This window comes from Myiozetetes cayanensis, unplaced genomic scaffold (assembly GCF_022539395.1).
Source record: "Myiozetetes cayanensis isolate MyiCay16 unplaced genomic scaffold, myiCay2020 scf18, whole genome shotgun sequence".
Taxonomy (NCBI): Eukaryota; Metazoa; Chordata; class Aves; order Passeriformes; family Tyrannidae; genus Myiozetetes; species Myiozetetes cayanensis.
The window spans coordinates 1886333-1903592 of NW_026087389.1; the positions used below are offsets into that span (position 1 = coordinate 1886333).

The window sequence follows — 17260 nt, forward strand, 5'->3', positions numbered from 1 at the left end:
GAGAAGAAGCCCACAATGAGCAGAGAACTCACGTCACCTCTCCAACTGAATTTTTGGTTAAATTTCAATCCCTGCCACTGTTTTGTCGAGGTTACTTTCACAATTCCGTGCTTCCCCACCCTGGTTACTATTCTGTATTTTTCACAACTGTGCTCTTTTCGAGCTGTTACTTTTGGCCCCAGCCTGGCACAACTCCCGTCCTGGAGGAGCCGTGTCCCTGCTCGGTGACCCACAGCCTTGAGCCAAATCAGAGCTGGCAGGTGTTCCAGCTCTCCTTCCCTCTCCTGTGCCTGCTGATTAAATTCCTCTGCATGGTTTATACAGCCACAGTGGAGAGAATTCTGCTCTCACCCAGGGTTTTTTACATTGCTGTAATTTTAATGCCATATTCCTGCATTGCAGAGGCTCCTGATTTAATGCAGCTTATAAACTGGGCCATTATTAATGGAAGATGGGACATGGAGATTTTGCAAAAGCCATGTTGTGTAATAAAATACTCTTTCTGTTTGTTCTTCTACACAACCTCATTTCCCTAAATAAATATTTATGCCTCCAACACACAATGGGATATGGCTATACAGTAGCCTTATAAATTTAAAGGCCTCCAACACTGCATTTTGTATTTGGTTATAGCAAATTGCAGTGAAACAATATATTCAACCTATATATGAGTATGGAAGGGAGAGAGTGCAAACTGTCTAGAAACCTTAAATACAAATATAACTGCTTAGGATGGTGTTTCTTATGGTTTCATCTTGGGTTTGGGGATGAAATCAGAACCAGGGGCTGGAATGCTGGTCCTGGCTTTCTGGCTTTCAGCTCCCTGCCTGGGAAATGGATGGAGGTACAGCCTGCCCTGCTGGGATGCACAGCCCTGGTCCCTGCAGGACTCTGGCTGCCCACGGAATAGACCCCAATTCCTGCCATCCTTACTCGATATCTTTGGGATTCGGATCTGTTCGCTGCTGCTGCCGTCGCCGCCGTCGCTGACGGGCCGGATCTCGATGATGTAATCCTCGTCCAGGGGCAGGGACAGCTCCACCGAGGTTTTATTGGTTTCTATCACAGATGTGCTGCTCTGCCTGTTCCACCTGTACAGAACCTGCAGGGGAGGGAGAGAGAACAGGGGGCAGAAAGGGCAGGGCCTGAGCGTGTCCAGAGTTGCCGCTGTTCTTTTCCTGCCCCCGACGCTCGGACGTGGTCTGGTCACAGAGGGGACACGTGGGATTTGCTGGGGACCCAGTGCCAGGTCAGGGAGGTGACACTGGGAGGAGGGTGGTGCTGATGCACAGCATCAAACACAGCACTGAGAGCTGGTGCAGCCCCTCAGCAAAACCTGTACCTTCACCAAGCTAAAATAAACCCCTGTATAAGCAACGACTTATTTAGAGAAGTCAGAAACTTATTACATTTCTTCAGGAAACTGAGTTGGAACATTTCATGCAGTGCCACCAACAGCTTCCCAGAATAAATGACTTTTGTGAATGACCTTCTGAGATCCCGGAGTTCTATTAATTTACATCATAAATTGTGACACAAAATGTAAGATTTCTAGGAAAAACCAAGAAAACCAGGCAATGTTTTGCTGTGATTCAGGAAGAAACCCATCTGGCTCTGCTGTCCTAACAGTGAGTTGAAAGAGGATGTTGCAGAAACCCACTAGATGCAGTTTGCTTTTTCGGGGTGTCAAGTCTCTCTCTCCCTCTTTCAAATGACTTCTTAATTTGCATTTCAAACATAAAATATGTAGTGAAAAGTTGGTCCAGATTGCCAAGGTTCATCTGAGGTTTGGACTAAAAACCCTGAGGAATTACTTCTTTTTGATAAGCCCATGCAGTGCAACAAAGATACTTTTAAAAGTTAGTGCAGAAATTCAGGAGAGCTGGCACAGGCTGCTCAAGCTGATGCTGCTGGCATTCCAAACTGGGAACAAAACACTAAGTATGGCCAGGCCCTTCATTGTCTCAGGCTCTGCGGGGGAAAGGTTTGCCCAACTCAACCCTCAGGGCAATGTCTGGAAATCGAACACCAGCATCATCTCTGGGCCAAATGAAGCCCTTGTGTAAGGTGATGGAGCTGAATTCCTCCCAAGACTTCTCTCTGGTTAAATTATATCCTATTAAAACCGCTACTAATGAGGATTCTCTTCCTTCTCCTTTTGGCTTTGCTTTCTGAAGGAAATGGGAGCTATTAAAACAGCATGTTATTTATCTGCAATTAAGGAGAGAACTACAGCCTTTGGAAGGCTTTCACCAGTGGCAGGAGGGTTGTCCTGCGAGTGGGAGCTCCAGAGGGAGGAGCAGGTGGAGGTCCATGGGCTGAGACCCCCTCCCAGGGGTGAGGGGAGCAGTGGGAAGAATGTGCCCCTGTTACATAGGCATGGCCTCTGTTGTTGGAGGAATGCCCCAGTTTTTAGCCTGGAAAACCACAAAAAACATCCTGTCTGATCTTACTATAAACCCCAGCTTGACACTGGGCTCGTGGCAACACTCACTTTGTAGCCCCTCACTTCTGACTCGTTGTCCAGTGCTTTCACCTGGTCCCAGTTCAGGATGATCTTGGAGTCGGACGAATTCCACATGATGTTCCCGGGGGGCTGACTCGGTGCTACACCAAAACATACAGGGCATGGCATGACTAAGGAGCACCATTTCCCAGCTGGATCCCTCCCAGTACCAATGAGGCTTCTACCACCAGAGCTGAGCCCGCCTGGAGTCCTTCCCTCTGGAAAGCCAACGAGCTGCTTCACTGATCTGTGTCCTCAAGGTCACGGGAGGTGTGACACGACACAGTGCTCTCAATGAAAAAAGGATTCAGTCAGTTGCTCAACATGCCTGAGCCAGGAAGAAAAAAAGCCCTCTTGAACGATGAGATAAATATTTAATTTGCCTGCACAGCTGTGATTTGGGTTTTGCATGCTCTGCTTACTTAACATGGGGGAGACCCTTCCAAAACAAAATCCAGGGAAAAGGCCAAGCCTGGTAAGGCTTGTGCACAAAAACCTGGCAGAGAGAAGTCTGACAGCTCTGTTGGGCTTAAGGGGGTTTGAAAACGCGAGGGTAGCCCTGGCAGAACCTCCCATGGCAGAGCCCCCCGTCCCCCCAAGACTCACGTGGCTTTCTGGTGGTGACGTTGACGGGGGCGCTGGAGGGGCCGGTGCCAGCTGTGTTGTAGGCTCTGACTGCCAGGTGGTACAGGGCATTGCCCCTCAGGTTGCTGACCTTTGTGGAGGTCTGGTTGCCAACCGTCCGGATCCTTTTGGCGTTTTCTTCCTTCTCGTCGTGTCGCCAGCACCTGACCTGGGAACAGAGCAGGGCCGTGCCCACCTCCATCTCCAGCACCCTCCATTCCCAGCACTGACCGTGCCCCCCACAGGACAGAGCCTGCATCCTGCCCCATCCCTTCCTCTTCCCTGTGGGAACTGGCCTGGGTGCAGCTCTCCCTCCCCAGGACCTCGGGCACTGCCTGCCCATGGAGCACCTCCACGCAGGTCCCCCTGCAAGCTCTGCTCTCCATCTCCAGCCACATCACACACACACAGGTGTGTCCTTTTTAACCACGTGAGAGAAATCTCTGCTCACTGAAGGGGCAAAGCAAAGCACATACACCCCAGGAACACACCAGCCCCAGGGCAGGAGGAGCAGCACCGTGGGCACTGCCCGGGATGTGTCAACACATCTCCTCGAGGCTTATTACTGAAGGGATCCTCCCTACCTCATATCCCTGGATTCTTCCTTTGTGCTGGCTCTCCCAAGGGGGAGCCCACGAAACTTCAACGTCTGAGGCGGAAAGACTTCTGGCCGAAACAGCGGTCGGGGCTCTCGTTGGCTCTGTGTTGTTGAAAATAACAGGAAGACTTTTCAATGTTATGTTCAATTAGCCCCAAATGTCAAGGGATTTATTTTCTCCATTGCACAAGAGAAGAAGCAAACAAATGTGCACATTTCAAAGTGAGGGCCTGTCAGGCTGTGCTGGGCAGCGCTGACTCTCTACCTAAGAAATAATATGTCAGTGCTAAACTCAGCCCAGGATACCATGTACTGTAATTAGGACAAGTGGGAACATTCTCTAATCAGTGGCCATTAATTCATGCTAAATCTCGGTGGAATTCTTTCCAGATTACATATTACTTTTCCATTAATATCAAAAGATTTCATTACGATTAATGTTATTTTAATGGCTATGAAAAGAATTAATCACGGCTCGCCATTTGTTAGGAATCGGAGCAGGGCTCAGGTATCAAAGGATGTGCCAAGGTGGAAACCAAACCCTTGCAGAGCCTGGCAGGCCCCGTGCCCAGGGGAGGGGAGGAGGGCAGGGTGGGCTCCTGGCTCTACCTTCCTCTGCCGAGTAGACGACGGTGACGGGGCTGAAGGAGCCTTCGCCCTTGTTGTTGTACACCCCGACCTTGACCTCGTAGGGCGAGAAGGGCGGCAGGGTCTCGTTCCTGAACACGTATCTGGCGGCGTCCGGGGAGGCCACGACCGTCTGCATCCAGCTGACGGTGCCGAAGGGCCGGAACGCCACCACGTAGCCGAAGCCACCGCCGTTCTGCAGCTCCTCGGGCACCGTCTGCGGGCAGGACACACACAGAGATGGCTGTGGGGAAACCTTCAGCAGTGCCACACATTTATCTCCCCCTCTGCACCCTGGGTGTTGCCCCTCAGTGCTGCTAAAGCTGCTGTTCTAAAGGGAGCACTGGAGGTGGGAGGTGGATGGAGTCGTGAATTATCCCATCCTGCCTGTACTAGAGCCTTTCTGCTCCTTCTCAGAGGAATGCAGCACCTCCAGGAGACACTTCTCCTAAGACCTGCTCCACCTTCCTCTACTGACTAGATGGAGCCTCCATCAATGATCTAATTTTAGGCACTGCCATGACTAAAAGTCTGAGGTTTGTTGGGGTGAACCAAGGACGTGGTTCCTGCTTTCCCATGTGCAGCTGCTCTCATGCCTTTGGAATTGCATGTGAAGCCCTGAAGAACATCCTGGACACGCTGACACTCCCTACTCTCAGGGTGTCAGCCCCCTAAAAAGCTGCATTAAACCAAAAGTATCAAAATAATCCCTAATTATGGGCCCCTGTCCTACAGAGGTGTTGCTGAAGCAGGTGCAGGGGTTACTACTGCTGATTGCTGCTTGCTCTGGATTGTAAGGCCACAGCAGCCCATAAAGGAAAGGCCTCTGGACATCTGAGCCAGTAAAACGACCGTTCTATCAAAACACAAATTATATTTTGTGCAAATTACGACTCAAACCAATGTCTGATGTTCTTGCCATGTGTGTTTTTGAAACATATTGCAGTATCTTTAGGAGACACGGCGTAGCTAATTAGTCCAACAGAGGAGGAAATTTAGCACATTGAGCCGTGTGGCGAGGACAAAAACCCATTTATAGGATTTTAATAACCTTAAAAATATCTCTGGCGATTCATTCTGCCAGCTTGGTCAGAAATAGTGCTAAATGGAAGTGTTAGCATGGCTGGTGAAGTTCATTATTAGGAAAAATATGCCAGCTGCATCGCATCACAACAGGAAAATATGAGCAGACAAATGACTAAAGTTCTAACCCCGTGTGCCTCACGGAATATTAAACATTTTTCATCTCCGTAGCTCCTCGTGCTGGCTGCCATCAGCAGCACTGAGAGCCAGCGTGCCTTGTGCTGCCTCTTAACTATTTGCTGCCTGACATCCCATGCAGGATGAGGGATGAACTGAACCAGCCAGACTGGTTTTTTTTCTTCCTGCAAACCATTTGAAGTCTCCAGAAGCTTTGCTGGGCTCTGGGTGAGACTCACCTCCCAGGTAATGACCAGCTCGGACTTGCTCCCTCCACCTCCACTGACATTAGCTGGGGTCACTTCAGGAACTGCAAACAAAGAGATGCAGAGGATAAATGTGGCAACTTTGCCACCAGAAAAGCACTCTGAGGTGGGAGAGACCTGTGCAGTGCCAGGACTCTGCTGCTCTTCCCCTGCTGGAACCAGGAATGCCATTAAAGTGACTAATTTGCCACGGCAAACAGCACATTAAAAGTATGTCAATACCAGCATATTAAAAGTATGTCAATTAACTTGTGTATTCAGTCTCTAATTGTTTAGTTTAAACATTTATCTTCCATAAAGAGGGGCTTTTATTTATTTTCCTATTTCATATTCGGTCCCATTAGGGGCTAAACCAGAAGAGAGCAGCCACCTGCCAAAGGGTTTCCCGTGACTGAGGTGCCTCTTGGCGCTGGGGAGCACTTATCCCACCAGATTGAAGTCTGTTGCACCCCACCACTTACGAGCTTCTTCAGTCCTTCTCTTCTCCGAGGGCCTGCTGGGCTCCCCGATGCCGATCAGGTTGGCAGCCACCACTCGGAACTCGTACTCCACCCACGGGTTCAGCCCCACCACCGTGGCCGTGAACGTCCTGCCGTCGATGACCTCTGGAACTGCAGACAGCCGTGGGTCAGGAAAGCAAGGAAAGCCACTAAAATACCCAAAATTCCGAGGAAAAGGCACAGAGAAATCTGATTTCCTTAAAAATCTGATTTCCTTAACGTGAATGTGGCGCGAATAAGGACTGATAAACCCTTTGTCATCTCTCTAACTGCAAAGAGGTCCAAGAGGTAGCATTAAACTGCTGTGGTTTTAGCCCAGAAATTCCTGCCATTAAAGAGTTTCTCCTCAATTGCCCCTGTTTGAAAACAAAGTGTCGAGACAACAGGTTTAAAGTGTTTTTATTTTTCTCTTTTTAAAACACACCGTTCCCTCTATTTAATGGTGACTGGAACAAAATTAACCTCTGACGGAATGAGCAATTACATCATGGGATTTTTCCCTCTATCAGGGAAATAATTCCCCTTTAAGATAGGCCAGATGACACGGGCTGTCCCTGAGGGATGTCTTTATAGACCACAATTACTGTTGTATGTCTCCAGCGCGGCAACAAAGGATGGGAATTCATTCTGTTTTCCCTTAAACATTCATGAGAAAAATGGATGAGGAATAGCCCTGACTGGACCCTAAATCTTTGGGTTGCCAAAACCTGAAACTAGTTAATAAGAGCGGTGCTCTGCAGCCAAGGAAATTGCTTCTCCCATCAGGGAGCAGAGCCGGTCCGCGTGCCGATGCCGATGGATGTGTTTTCCAGCAGCGGAGCTCTGAGGGGCCCGGCTGATGGATTTACCTGTGCTCACTGCCTGCCAGCCCACCGAGAAGGGGGTCCTTGCTTGCACCACGTACATGGTGATGGGGCTGTGGTTGTCAGCCCCCGGCCTCCAGGACAGCTGGGCCGTGGTGTCCGTCACCTCGTCGATCGTCACGGCCTCGGGGGGGCCCGGGGGACCTGTGGGGGCATTGCAGGACAGGGTGGGTGAGGTGGTTGAAGCGGTGGCAAGGGGTCATCTTTTCTCACTCAGGACAGAGAAGACCCTGCAGAGGAGTCAGTGCAGCCCCAGCTCCCATTGCCTGGGTGAGACTGGGGGGCACTGGGGAGATGCACCAGCACCATGGCCAGGGAGAGACCAGCATGTTCTGCTTCACTGCTGGGTTCCTCTTAACCAGTAAAGGCAGCAGGACAGCAGTCAGGGAGAGACCTCTCTCCTCTATCACATGGCCATTGCTCCTGGGAGTGGTACCTGAAGTGCAGCCTCTTCCCATCCCAGATAATCCCAGAATGGGTTGGGTTGGAAGGGACCTTAAAGATCATTTCATTACACCCCTTGCCATGGGCAGGGACACCTCCCACTAGTCCAGGCTGCTCCAAACCCCATCCCACCTGGCCTTGGACACTTCCAGGGATGGGGCAGCCACAGTTTCTCAGGGCAGCCTGTTTCTGTATTTTACCACCTTCACTATTTTTAACAAGTGACAAGATCAGTGTTTTATCATCACCAAGGGTCATTTTCTTGTGAGAATTTAATGTTCTGCTGTTTGTTTACAGAGGCAGCACTAAGGAAATTACCCAATCGAGGTGCCCAGAGCAGCCTCTGTTGAAATGTTTGAGCTAAACAACAAAAAAACCTCATCTGAAATCGTGCTACAGCAAAAGACCTGAGAATCAGTGAAAGAGGGAATTTCTTACTAATTTTTCAAGCTCTCCTCCTTTCACTGAGTTTGCTGAGAACTTACATGGAGGACATGTGAGAGGACAAGAGCAAGCGGCCTCAAATTGTGCCAGGAGATGTACAGACTGGATATTCAGGAAAATTTCCTCATGGAAAGGGTGGTCAAGCACTGGAACAGGCTGCCCAGGGCAGTGGTGGAGTCCCCATCCCTGGAGGGATTTAAAAGTCATGTGGATGTGGCACTTGGGGACGTGGTTTAGTGGTGGCCTTGGCAGTGCTGGGGGAGTGGCTGGACTCGTGTTCTTAGGGGATTTTTCCAACCTAAAAGACTCTATGAATTTCCTGGGGTCTGTGACAATCAAGGGACAGAGCAGCACCAAAGTTTGCTTTCCCCAGAGTCAACAAGCAAGAAAATATATATAATATTTATTGTCAGGATGCAGACTCAGGGTAACTCATTGCAGCTCTGTTAAAGTCACACTTACACATCCCCTGTGCATGGCAATGAATCGATCTTGCAATAGCAATGAAGTTACTAAATCACGTTTATCCCAGAAAAGGAATAATATTACTTGGCAGAAGTGCAGTGAATAACCTGGATGCTGCTTCTGCTGCACAGTTCATCAAACAAATGAGCCCAGTTGGTGCAGGTTTGGCATTTAGGACACCAACACAGTGTGTTTACGTGAGCTGTGGCTGGTGGATGAGGATGTGCATCTGAAACACTTTACATATGCACTGTTTGAAAACGTGGTTTGAACCACAGTGCGTGCTCAGAGGTTTTTTCTCAGATTAATTACAAGATGCTGGGAGGAGAAAAAAAAAAAAAAAGAAATTTTACAACAACAACAACAACAGGAACAAAATTCAAATACCTCTTACAATCAGGTCTGCAGCAGCCGAGAGCTTGTCCACACTTGTTTGCACCATGCAGACGTATTTCCCCGCGTGCTTCAGCTGGATGCTTCTGATCATCAAATCACCAGCTGAATCCTGCTGATAAAGTAGGGAAAAGTGGTTACAATTACTTTTTAATGAGCGCTAAACATCATTATCACATGAAGGACACTGTGACTAATGGATTTACTTTGCTCTGGCTGATGAAAACATTAGTAATGCAAGCCTGGCCTATTAAAGTGATGGGAGTCTGCCTTGAAGGGGAGAGTGGGAATGTTTCTGAAATCCTGGCTCCTCCCAGGGGCAGGGGAGCAGGGCTGGGTCTGTTAAACACCTTCCCTTGGTAACTACTTGTAGACTAGTGGTGGTTTCCAACTGCCTGGGCAGGGGCAGAGGAGGGGCAGGACTGAGCTCTGCTCTGGGGGAAGCAGGGACAGCCCCCAGGGAAGGGCTGGAGCTGTGTCAGGGCAGGCTCAGGGTGGATCTCAGCGAAAGGTTCTTCCCCCAGAGGGTGGTTGGCACTGAACAGGCTCCCCAGGGCAGTGGGCACAGCCCCAAGGCTGCCAGAGCTGCAGGAGGGTTTGGATGATCCTCTGGGGCACAGGGGGTGACTGCTGGGGATGGGTCCTGTGCAGGGCTGAGGGTTGGACTGGATGATCCCTGTGAGTCCCTCCCAACTCAGCATATCCTGGGACTCTGTGATCATTAAAACAACGCGACAAACCTGACGTAGGGCAGGTTCACATCTCTCAGGATATCCCATTTACACCCTCTCTGGTGTTCACATGCCCAAGTTGTGTCTCCCTTCCTTCCACAAGTGAAACCCAGCCCGAATTCCGAGGCATCTGCAATAATTTCCTGGCTTTGTCTTGCAGGCAGCATTCTGATTGCCCGGTGTTTTTGTGCTAAAGATCATGAGAGCAGAGCTCTCCCAGGAAATCTTGCATCACCTAACAGCAGTAATTTGTTTTCCGAATGCCAAGTGCATGTCTGATTAACTATTGAATAGAACTAATTAAGTTTCTCTGTGTATCAGAAGCTGAAAACACTCTCTAAATTTTTCTCCAAGACACAAAGCATTGGATCCATTGGAAATCTCAGGGTAACCTCGTGATTGTGGCTTTTTGACTGAGAAATATTAATTGAGTTTGTAATTTCAGCTTTGCAGGCCAAGCAGGTGCAGTCACCCCAAGAAGCCATCGCTGCTCATGTGCACCCTGGGCATCAATCTGTAAGGGTATCTTCTAAGGCTTGGAAATTTTATTTTCTTTTCCTTTCAGCATTAAATTTCACCCTTGAAAAATGTAACTATGGACTGTCACTCTGCCTGAGACTCAGCAGAGTCCACAGCTCTGTTGAGCCCCCTTTCAGAGACACAGGAAAAATCCTTGATAAAAATTTTGCCTTTTTTTTTTCCTCATTTTTCTATCTCCTTTCACCCAATAAAAGTGAAAACAAAAATCATCAGGAAGGATAAACTAGAATTTAAATAACCCAAGCCCTGACTGAACAGGGTAAATGAGATGAACTTCTGTACTGTAAAGGAAAATGTTAGGGTTACAAACAAAGTACATTTTTTCCCCATCTTTCAGACATGGTCTGTGAAATGACTGCTTTGCTTACTAAAAATTATATGGGAATTATTTTGAGTCATAAAACTGGCATGAGAAGCTGGGGCAGGTCTGACAGATGTGCCACTTCCTTGTGTGAAGCCCCTCTCTAATCGAGGGCATCCTGAGGGGTCTCGTTGAGCACTGGCCTTCTGCAATTCCCCAAATTTATGCCTCAGCATCTTCAGGAAATCTAGAACTACTAGAAAAGTAGTTTTAATTTAATTTAACAACCTGCCCTTCAAAAGTGAGGTAAGAGCAGAGAAAGCCAAGCAGAGATGGACCAGCAGGGCAAAGGCTCTGATCCTAAACCTTCCTGCAGAGGCACAAAATGCCAAATATCCCAAGAAAATTCTCTCCTCTCCTAATGAAGATTCAGCAATTCCTACCTTTTCTTCCCCCATCTGCCACTTGACCATGGTCCTGAGCAGCAGCCATGGCCAGGGCTGTGTTTAATGGACTGTCCAACCATCTTGTCCTTCTCCTGACTATCTGATTTCCATGAACCTGAATTTTTCAACCTTCAAATCCACAGCTCTCTGGGCATTGCAGGAGTTTAAACTGCCAGTGGGCACTGACTGGGTTTCCCATAAACAAAAAAAATCAACCAAACAACCCAGAGATACCAACGTGGCATTGCAATACTCTGCAGGTTATTTTGTGCAGAGGAAAAAATAGTTATTCTAAGCAAGTGGTCACAGGAGGAGGACACAGAGACAGATAAACATGGCAACAAACCTTGCCTGAGCATTTCTGAGGATATTGTCTGATTTCCTGCTATTTTCTCTATAAATACAAAGTTCTACAATTGTTATAGCTCAAGTTTATTTTACTCTTTCAGTCAGAGAAAATCTATTATGGATTTCTTCCTCAAAGGAGGAGCCAGTTTTTTGCAGTGAGAAAACATATTTTAGGTCTCCTGACATCCATCCCATTGCTCATTTGAGCAGATTTGTCATGTCATTAAGGAAATCACAGCAACTCTGCACCAGCTCTAATGAACCAACACACTGGCAATGTTCACCTCAGTCCGTGCACAGAAACAACACAGAATCATGGAATCATTTAGGGTGGAAAAGCCCTTTAGGATCATTGAGTCCAATCACTAATCCAGCACTGCCAAGGCCAACACTAAACCATGTCCCCAAGTGCCACATGGCTTTTAAATCCCTGCAGGACAAACTCAGCCAAGTCCATTCCTTCTCTTAGCCCTTTTCTGTTGTTACCTGCTTTTAGTGCAGTGAGGAGATTGCTTTAGAGTTAATACTTACCCCTCCAACTCGTTCAAAGTGATCCCCATCCTTTTCAAAGTCTATCAGGTGCCCATTAAATGACCAGGTGAACATGATATCCAGGGAGTGGTCGTGAGAGACCTGGCAAGGCAGGACAATGCTCTCTCCAACCGTGACATCCATGCTGAAAGGTGACACCATGACCCGGGTTGGATCTGCAAACGACAAAGGAAGGGGAGAAAAGAGCGTTGATCTGGTTCTCCTGAGGAACATGCAGAGCTGAGAGAGATCCTGAACAGTCTCCCACAGCTGCAGTGATCACTTAGGAAGGTCCTTAATTCAACAAGTGAACTATCCCATCTTTGCTTTCATCCTCCAGTACCTTTCTCCAGCTGTTGGATTGAAACACTGTTAACAAACCCTCCAGAATCCTCTTCCAGCCACCATTCCTGATGAAGAAGGAGAAAAGAAAGGGCTGGAAAAGTGTGCAGCAGATCTGAAAGGCTTGGTTAAAATTTTTGAGAGAGCTCAGAGGTCAGAGATTCTCCTCTCTCTGAATCTTCTTACTTCAAAGGGCTGTTTCACAGTCCCACACTGTTCACTACAGTTATCAAAAAGCTATTCTGTTGTTCCTATATTAAATGTTGCCTCAAGAAAACTCTCTCAGTGTAAAATTTCCAAAAACTAGAACGAAGAAGGGGATATTAAGAACATGAGTGGTCTCTGCTCACACCTGGAAAGGGAAAGAACTGGCTGAGGTTACTGTTGTGCCTCATTTTTACTGCAGACTTGGTGATTGTGCAGAACACTGGCCACGGTCTCTGGGGTTTGACATTTCAAAGCCAGGCTGTTTCCTCTGTGCCAGGAGAGTCCCCACGAAGAATAAACATAAATAATGAGAGATACCAACCCAAACTGTGACACCATGGACAGCAAAACCCTGCCCCAACGAGCCGAGTGCTGGAGTGGTGTCAGAGAGGGGCTTTGGGGTGGGAGGTGGCTCTGGGTGCAGTGACTCCTTTGTCTGATGTGCAGCTTCATCAGCAGGTCAGACTCACATTTTAAATCCTCTGTGCTCTTACACAAGATGTCACTGCCCTGCTGGACTAGAACTGAGGAAGTTATTTTAGGGAGGTGAAGCAGAAAAAAGGGCATTGCCCTAAACATGACACTTCCAAAGGGAAGCCCCCAAACCTCCAGGGGTCTGTGACGTAGCAAGTTCTGCCTGTTAAATACAGGCAGCAGCTCCACCTCAGCTTCAGGACTAATCCCTTATTCACACACATCCCTTACCACTGCTTTAATGGTCTATTTTTCACTTGAGTCCTGCAGCAGGAGCAAGATGGTGGCACAGAAAGATGAGCCATGACACATTATGCAGACTCCAGCTTCTCGTCTGTGCCCGTGAATTCCCTCTGCCTCCAAAGTTAACATTTCTCTTTCATTTCTGTTGACAAAAATGCAGTCATTTTTTCTACAGGGCCTCAGAGGAAATGAAAAGGAGACAAAATATTGCTTAACAATGAGACCAAAAGTCTGAAAATCATATAGAGATAGATATTTTTGCTTATTCCAAAAATCTATTCTGCACAACTGTCATGGTAAAATAATACCAGCATTATTCAATCTCTGGGAGATGACACCAAAATCTTAACTGCTTCTTCCAGAGACTGTTGCCCAACTGCTTAAGCCTCTGCTACAATAATAAAGAGACAGCAGCAAAGATATGGACTGGACAGAACTACTCCCTGAAATCCAGGGGATGCAAAGCTGTTCCCAGACTTTCAAAGACCTTATCAAAAGTGTACAGGAGGTGGTGAAAAAGATTTCATCTCTGTCTGTATGGATTTCAGATCAAGTCCTTGGGGACTTGGCTGTATTATCCTGGACAAATTTAATTCATCTGTATTTTAGGTTTACTTCTAACCGGAGTAACTCTTAACACAACCACAAGAGGTATTATGAGGCTTAACTAATTAATACAATTACATGACTAATACATTTAAAATTTCTTAGGCATAAGCAGTATAAGTGCACATTACTAAAACCATGTTTAATTATAGCTTAGATTTATGGCATTATTTTTATATAACTGTACCAGGATTTTCCAGTCACTTGGTGTTGCTACAACTGAAATTCAAGAAGACCCAGAGCATCCCAAGCTCAGGATGCTACAGGAATACCCACACCAGCAGTGGGGCTCAGGCATGGAATCACTCCCTGAAATTCCTCCCAGCATCAGAAGTTCATCTATTTTATAAATATGTAAAGAATGAAGGGTATAAATACACAGAATAGAACACTTAATTGTATAGGATTGTAGAATACAGAGTATATTCTCAAATAGAACTCTGGCATATATTCTGTATTCTGGAATTCTATACAATTAGAGAATATATTTATGTTCTAGAATATAGTTAGAATATTTATTGAGAATTACAGAATATAGAGTTATAATAGAATTCTAGAATTCATATTCTATATAAAGAATATAAAGAAATGGGTGTTTGCTAAAGGCCAGAGCAGCTCAGCACAGCTCCTGCAGATGTAGGAGCTCTGAGTGTCTGGCTCCTCCAAAAATCAGCCCACAGGTTTCATGGAATCATAGAGTTGTTTACATTGGAAAAGCCCTCCAAGATCACCAAGTCCAACCATTCCCCCAGCACTGCCAAGGCCACCACTAACCCACATCCCCAAATGACACATCTACACATCCTTTAAACCCCTCCAGGCACGGGGACTCCACCACTGCCCTGGGCAGCTGTGCCAGGGCTGGACAACCCTTCCATACAGAATTTTTCCTAATATCCAACCTAAACCTTGCCTGGAGCCCCTTCCTGCACATCCCTGGGAGCTCAGGAGCCAGGCAGGGCTCAGGGATGTGAGTGACTGTCTGTAGGTGTCACTGAAGGCTCAGGGAAGCAGCAGAGCTCCCTCTCAGCCTTCCTTTCACGCCAGCACTTTCAGCAGCACGCTTTTTTCGTGTGACAGAAACGGCACTCTGCAGTTTCCCGTGGTTTTCCCTGCTCCCCAGCCCCTCTGGCAGCACCAGGGGACACAGCATCATCCTGTGTTGTGTCATTGTGGGCTCTGAGCAGCCTCAACGCTCTCGGGGCTGGTCCTCAGCTGGAGCAAACCCTCATGGCCACACCAGGACAGCTCTGGATGCCCAGCCACCCCCCCAGCCTCCCTGGGGGGGTGCACTGAGATCATCTGAGCTCGTCTTACCTATCCCTGTCCTGCCTTCCATCCCGATTTTCCTGCGTTTCCTCCCTTGGCTTCATTGCTGCAGCGCCTTGCAGAGAACCCGGCGTGTTCCTGACTGATTAAAAGCGTTTGCTTCATACTATGAGAGATTCTAACAAAGTTTTCTTCCTTGCCTAGAAGAAAGGGAGCTGAGCAGCACTTCCCATCCGTGGGAAGGCTGTAATTTCTTCCCTCCTGTCCCTGCAAACAGCAGCCTGTCGGTGCCATCAGCGCCGCCTACGTCTCCCGGCTCCTCTCAGGATGCATTTCCGAGCTGCAAACCCAGAGCTGCAGGCACTGCAGGCACGGGCTGAGGGGCACCGTTATCCAATCTGCAAAGGAACCACCCCACATGGATGTGCTGTTGACTGGGAGTCCCTCAGGAGGGATCTCTTGTTTGGGGTAAATGGCTCTGCCTCGCTGTGCCCGCACAGGCTGTGCCGCATCACACCGACCTGCACGAGGTGGCACAGAGGGACACGGTCTGCAGGGCCACGGCAGGAGGGACAGAAAGCACAGGCTGACACTCACAGATAATGCTTTTTTCCCCCCCTTAAAAATATAGGCCAGTTCAGAGCGTGCAAAGAGCTTTCGAATGATCACAGAATGCCAGGATATGCTGAGTTGGGAGGGACTCACAGGGATCATCCAGTCCAACCCTCAGCCCTGCACAGGACCCTCCCCAAGGGTCACCCCCTGTGCCCCAGAGGATCATCCAAACCCTCCTGCAGCTCTGGCAGCCTTGGGGCTGTGCCCACTGCCCTGGGGAGCCTGTTCAGTGCCAACCACCCTCTGGGGGAAGAACCTTTCCCTGAGATCCACCCTGAGCCTGCCCTGACACAGCTCCAGCTCCTGTCACTGGGCACCACAGATGCAAGAGGAGCAGGGGAAGCAAGAAGCCATGTCACAGATACTGTGCCCATCAGCAAGATTTCCACTGACCAGAGGGTTTTTTTCAGACCTGCCTGTGTTCAGTGGCCGCTTGGATCCCATTTCCAAACGTGCCCCTCTCCAAGCTGGCTCTGCTCCACAGGGCATGGATCCAGCGATGGCAATAACCACAGTGCCTTTCAGGGAAGGATATCAAAGTCCTCAGTAAACAATGAGATGTGCTTTGCCAGCCCTGGCTGCTGAAGGAATACAGAGCATTTTTCTGTAATAAAAGGCTGAGCTGTAACATGCTCAGGAGATACAGCTCCTCTTGTCGGCCTCAAATCAGTGGAATTGAACATTCACAGACAGATTAAAAAAAAAAAAAAAAAGAGATAATGTAAGCATTTCCAAAGCTGCTTGCTGAACTCTGTGCAGCTAATACCTAAATGCTTATTTAGACATCCATCCCAGCACAGAGCAGGTCAGAGGAGAAGGAAGAGAAGGGAATACTCAGGTTTTGATATATTTATCCAGCATAAAAAACTTGAAGAAATCAGAACTTTCCCCCCCCAAATTAATGTTTCCTTCAGTCTGTTCTACTTCTAAGGGAAATTTTCTGAGATCTTGCAAAGATTCCTTCCTCTCTTCTTCCAACATTGCCTTCTCTTCAGTCAGGTTTGTGCTTCCCTGCTGCTAAATGTGGTTAATGGTAGCTAATGGGAATTTTGTAAAAAGACTCTATATATAGAGCCAGGGATTCATTAAGGTTGGAAAAGACCTCCAAGATCATCAAGCCCAACCTCTGACCTATATTGGGGTCCCTCTCCCTTTTACTCTTCTGCCTAAGCAGGAAAAATCTGTTGTAAATACTCCTGGCTTTGGTTATGGGCAGAAAAAAACAGTCTGGAGCTTGAAATGGAAAAAAAACCCCTCCAGCAGTGTTTGCTTTTGCTGATGGATATTTCCTTCAAGTACCTAAGAAATATTCATATCCCACCTATTATCCTTGGAGTTAAACAGCTGAGGATGTGTCCTGGCCAGAGTGGCTGCTCCAGGATGGGGAGGGAGGTCTCTTATTCCAGGCTGGAGCAGGGCAGCCCACAGAGCCAAAGCCATTCCAGCCCAGCAGGCTCTGACTCTGCAGCACGATCCGTGCTCGGAGCACGCCAGGGCATCTGCTGGGTGTTTAATGAAAGCCAGGGGGGCTGACAAGGTAATTCCAGGTTCAAGCATCAGTGCTCAAGTGCAGGAGTTTATGTTCAATTACCAGATGCTTCAAACAAGGCACTGAGACAAAGGCAGGCGATGCCAAGCACAGGCTGCAGCCAATTCCAGGGAAAACGGTGCTGCTTT

The 17260-nt window shown here is 48.0% G+C and overlaps 1 protein-coding gene across 3 annotated transcripts in view; it reads right to left on the reverse strand.

Moving 5' to 3' along the window:
- Window positions 1-17260, reverse strand: part of LOC126638932 (contactin-4) — a 269307-nt gene that overhangs the window by 1784 nt on the left and 250263 nt on the right. For 2 of the 3 annotated variants that reach the window (XM_050313250.1, XM_050313251.1), the window contains 10 exons: window positions 11828-12003; window positions 8925-9045; window positions 7170-7328; window positions 6283-6432; window positions 5795-5865; window positions 4338-4572; window positions 3715-3830; window positions 3113-3299; window positions 2495-2607; window positions 934-1102 (listed from right to left, as the gene is read on the reverse strand). In XM_050313250.1, coding sequence (XP_050169207.1) covers window positions 934-1102; window positions 2495-2607; window positions 3113-3299; window positions 3715-3830; window positions 4338-4572; window positions 5795-5865; window positions 6283-6432; window positions 7170-7328; window positions 8925-9045; window positions 11828-12003 — 1497 coding nt within the window. The remainder of the gene's footprint in view (window positions 1-933; window positions 1103-2494; window positions 2608-3112; window positions 3300-3714; window positions 3831-4337; window positions 4573-5794; window positions 5866-6282; window positions 6433-7169; window positions 7329-8924; window positions 9046-11827; window positions 12004-17260) is intronic. The other variant, XM_050313252.1, reaches the window with a different exon arrangement.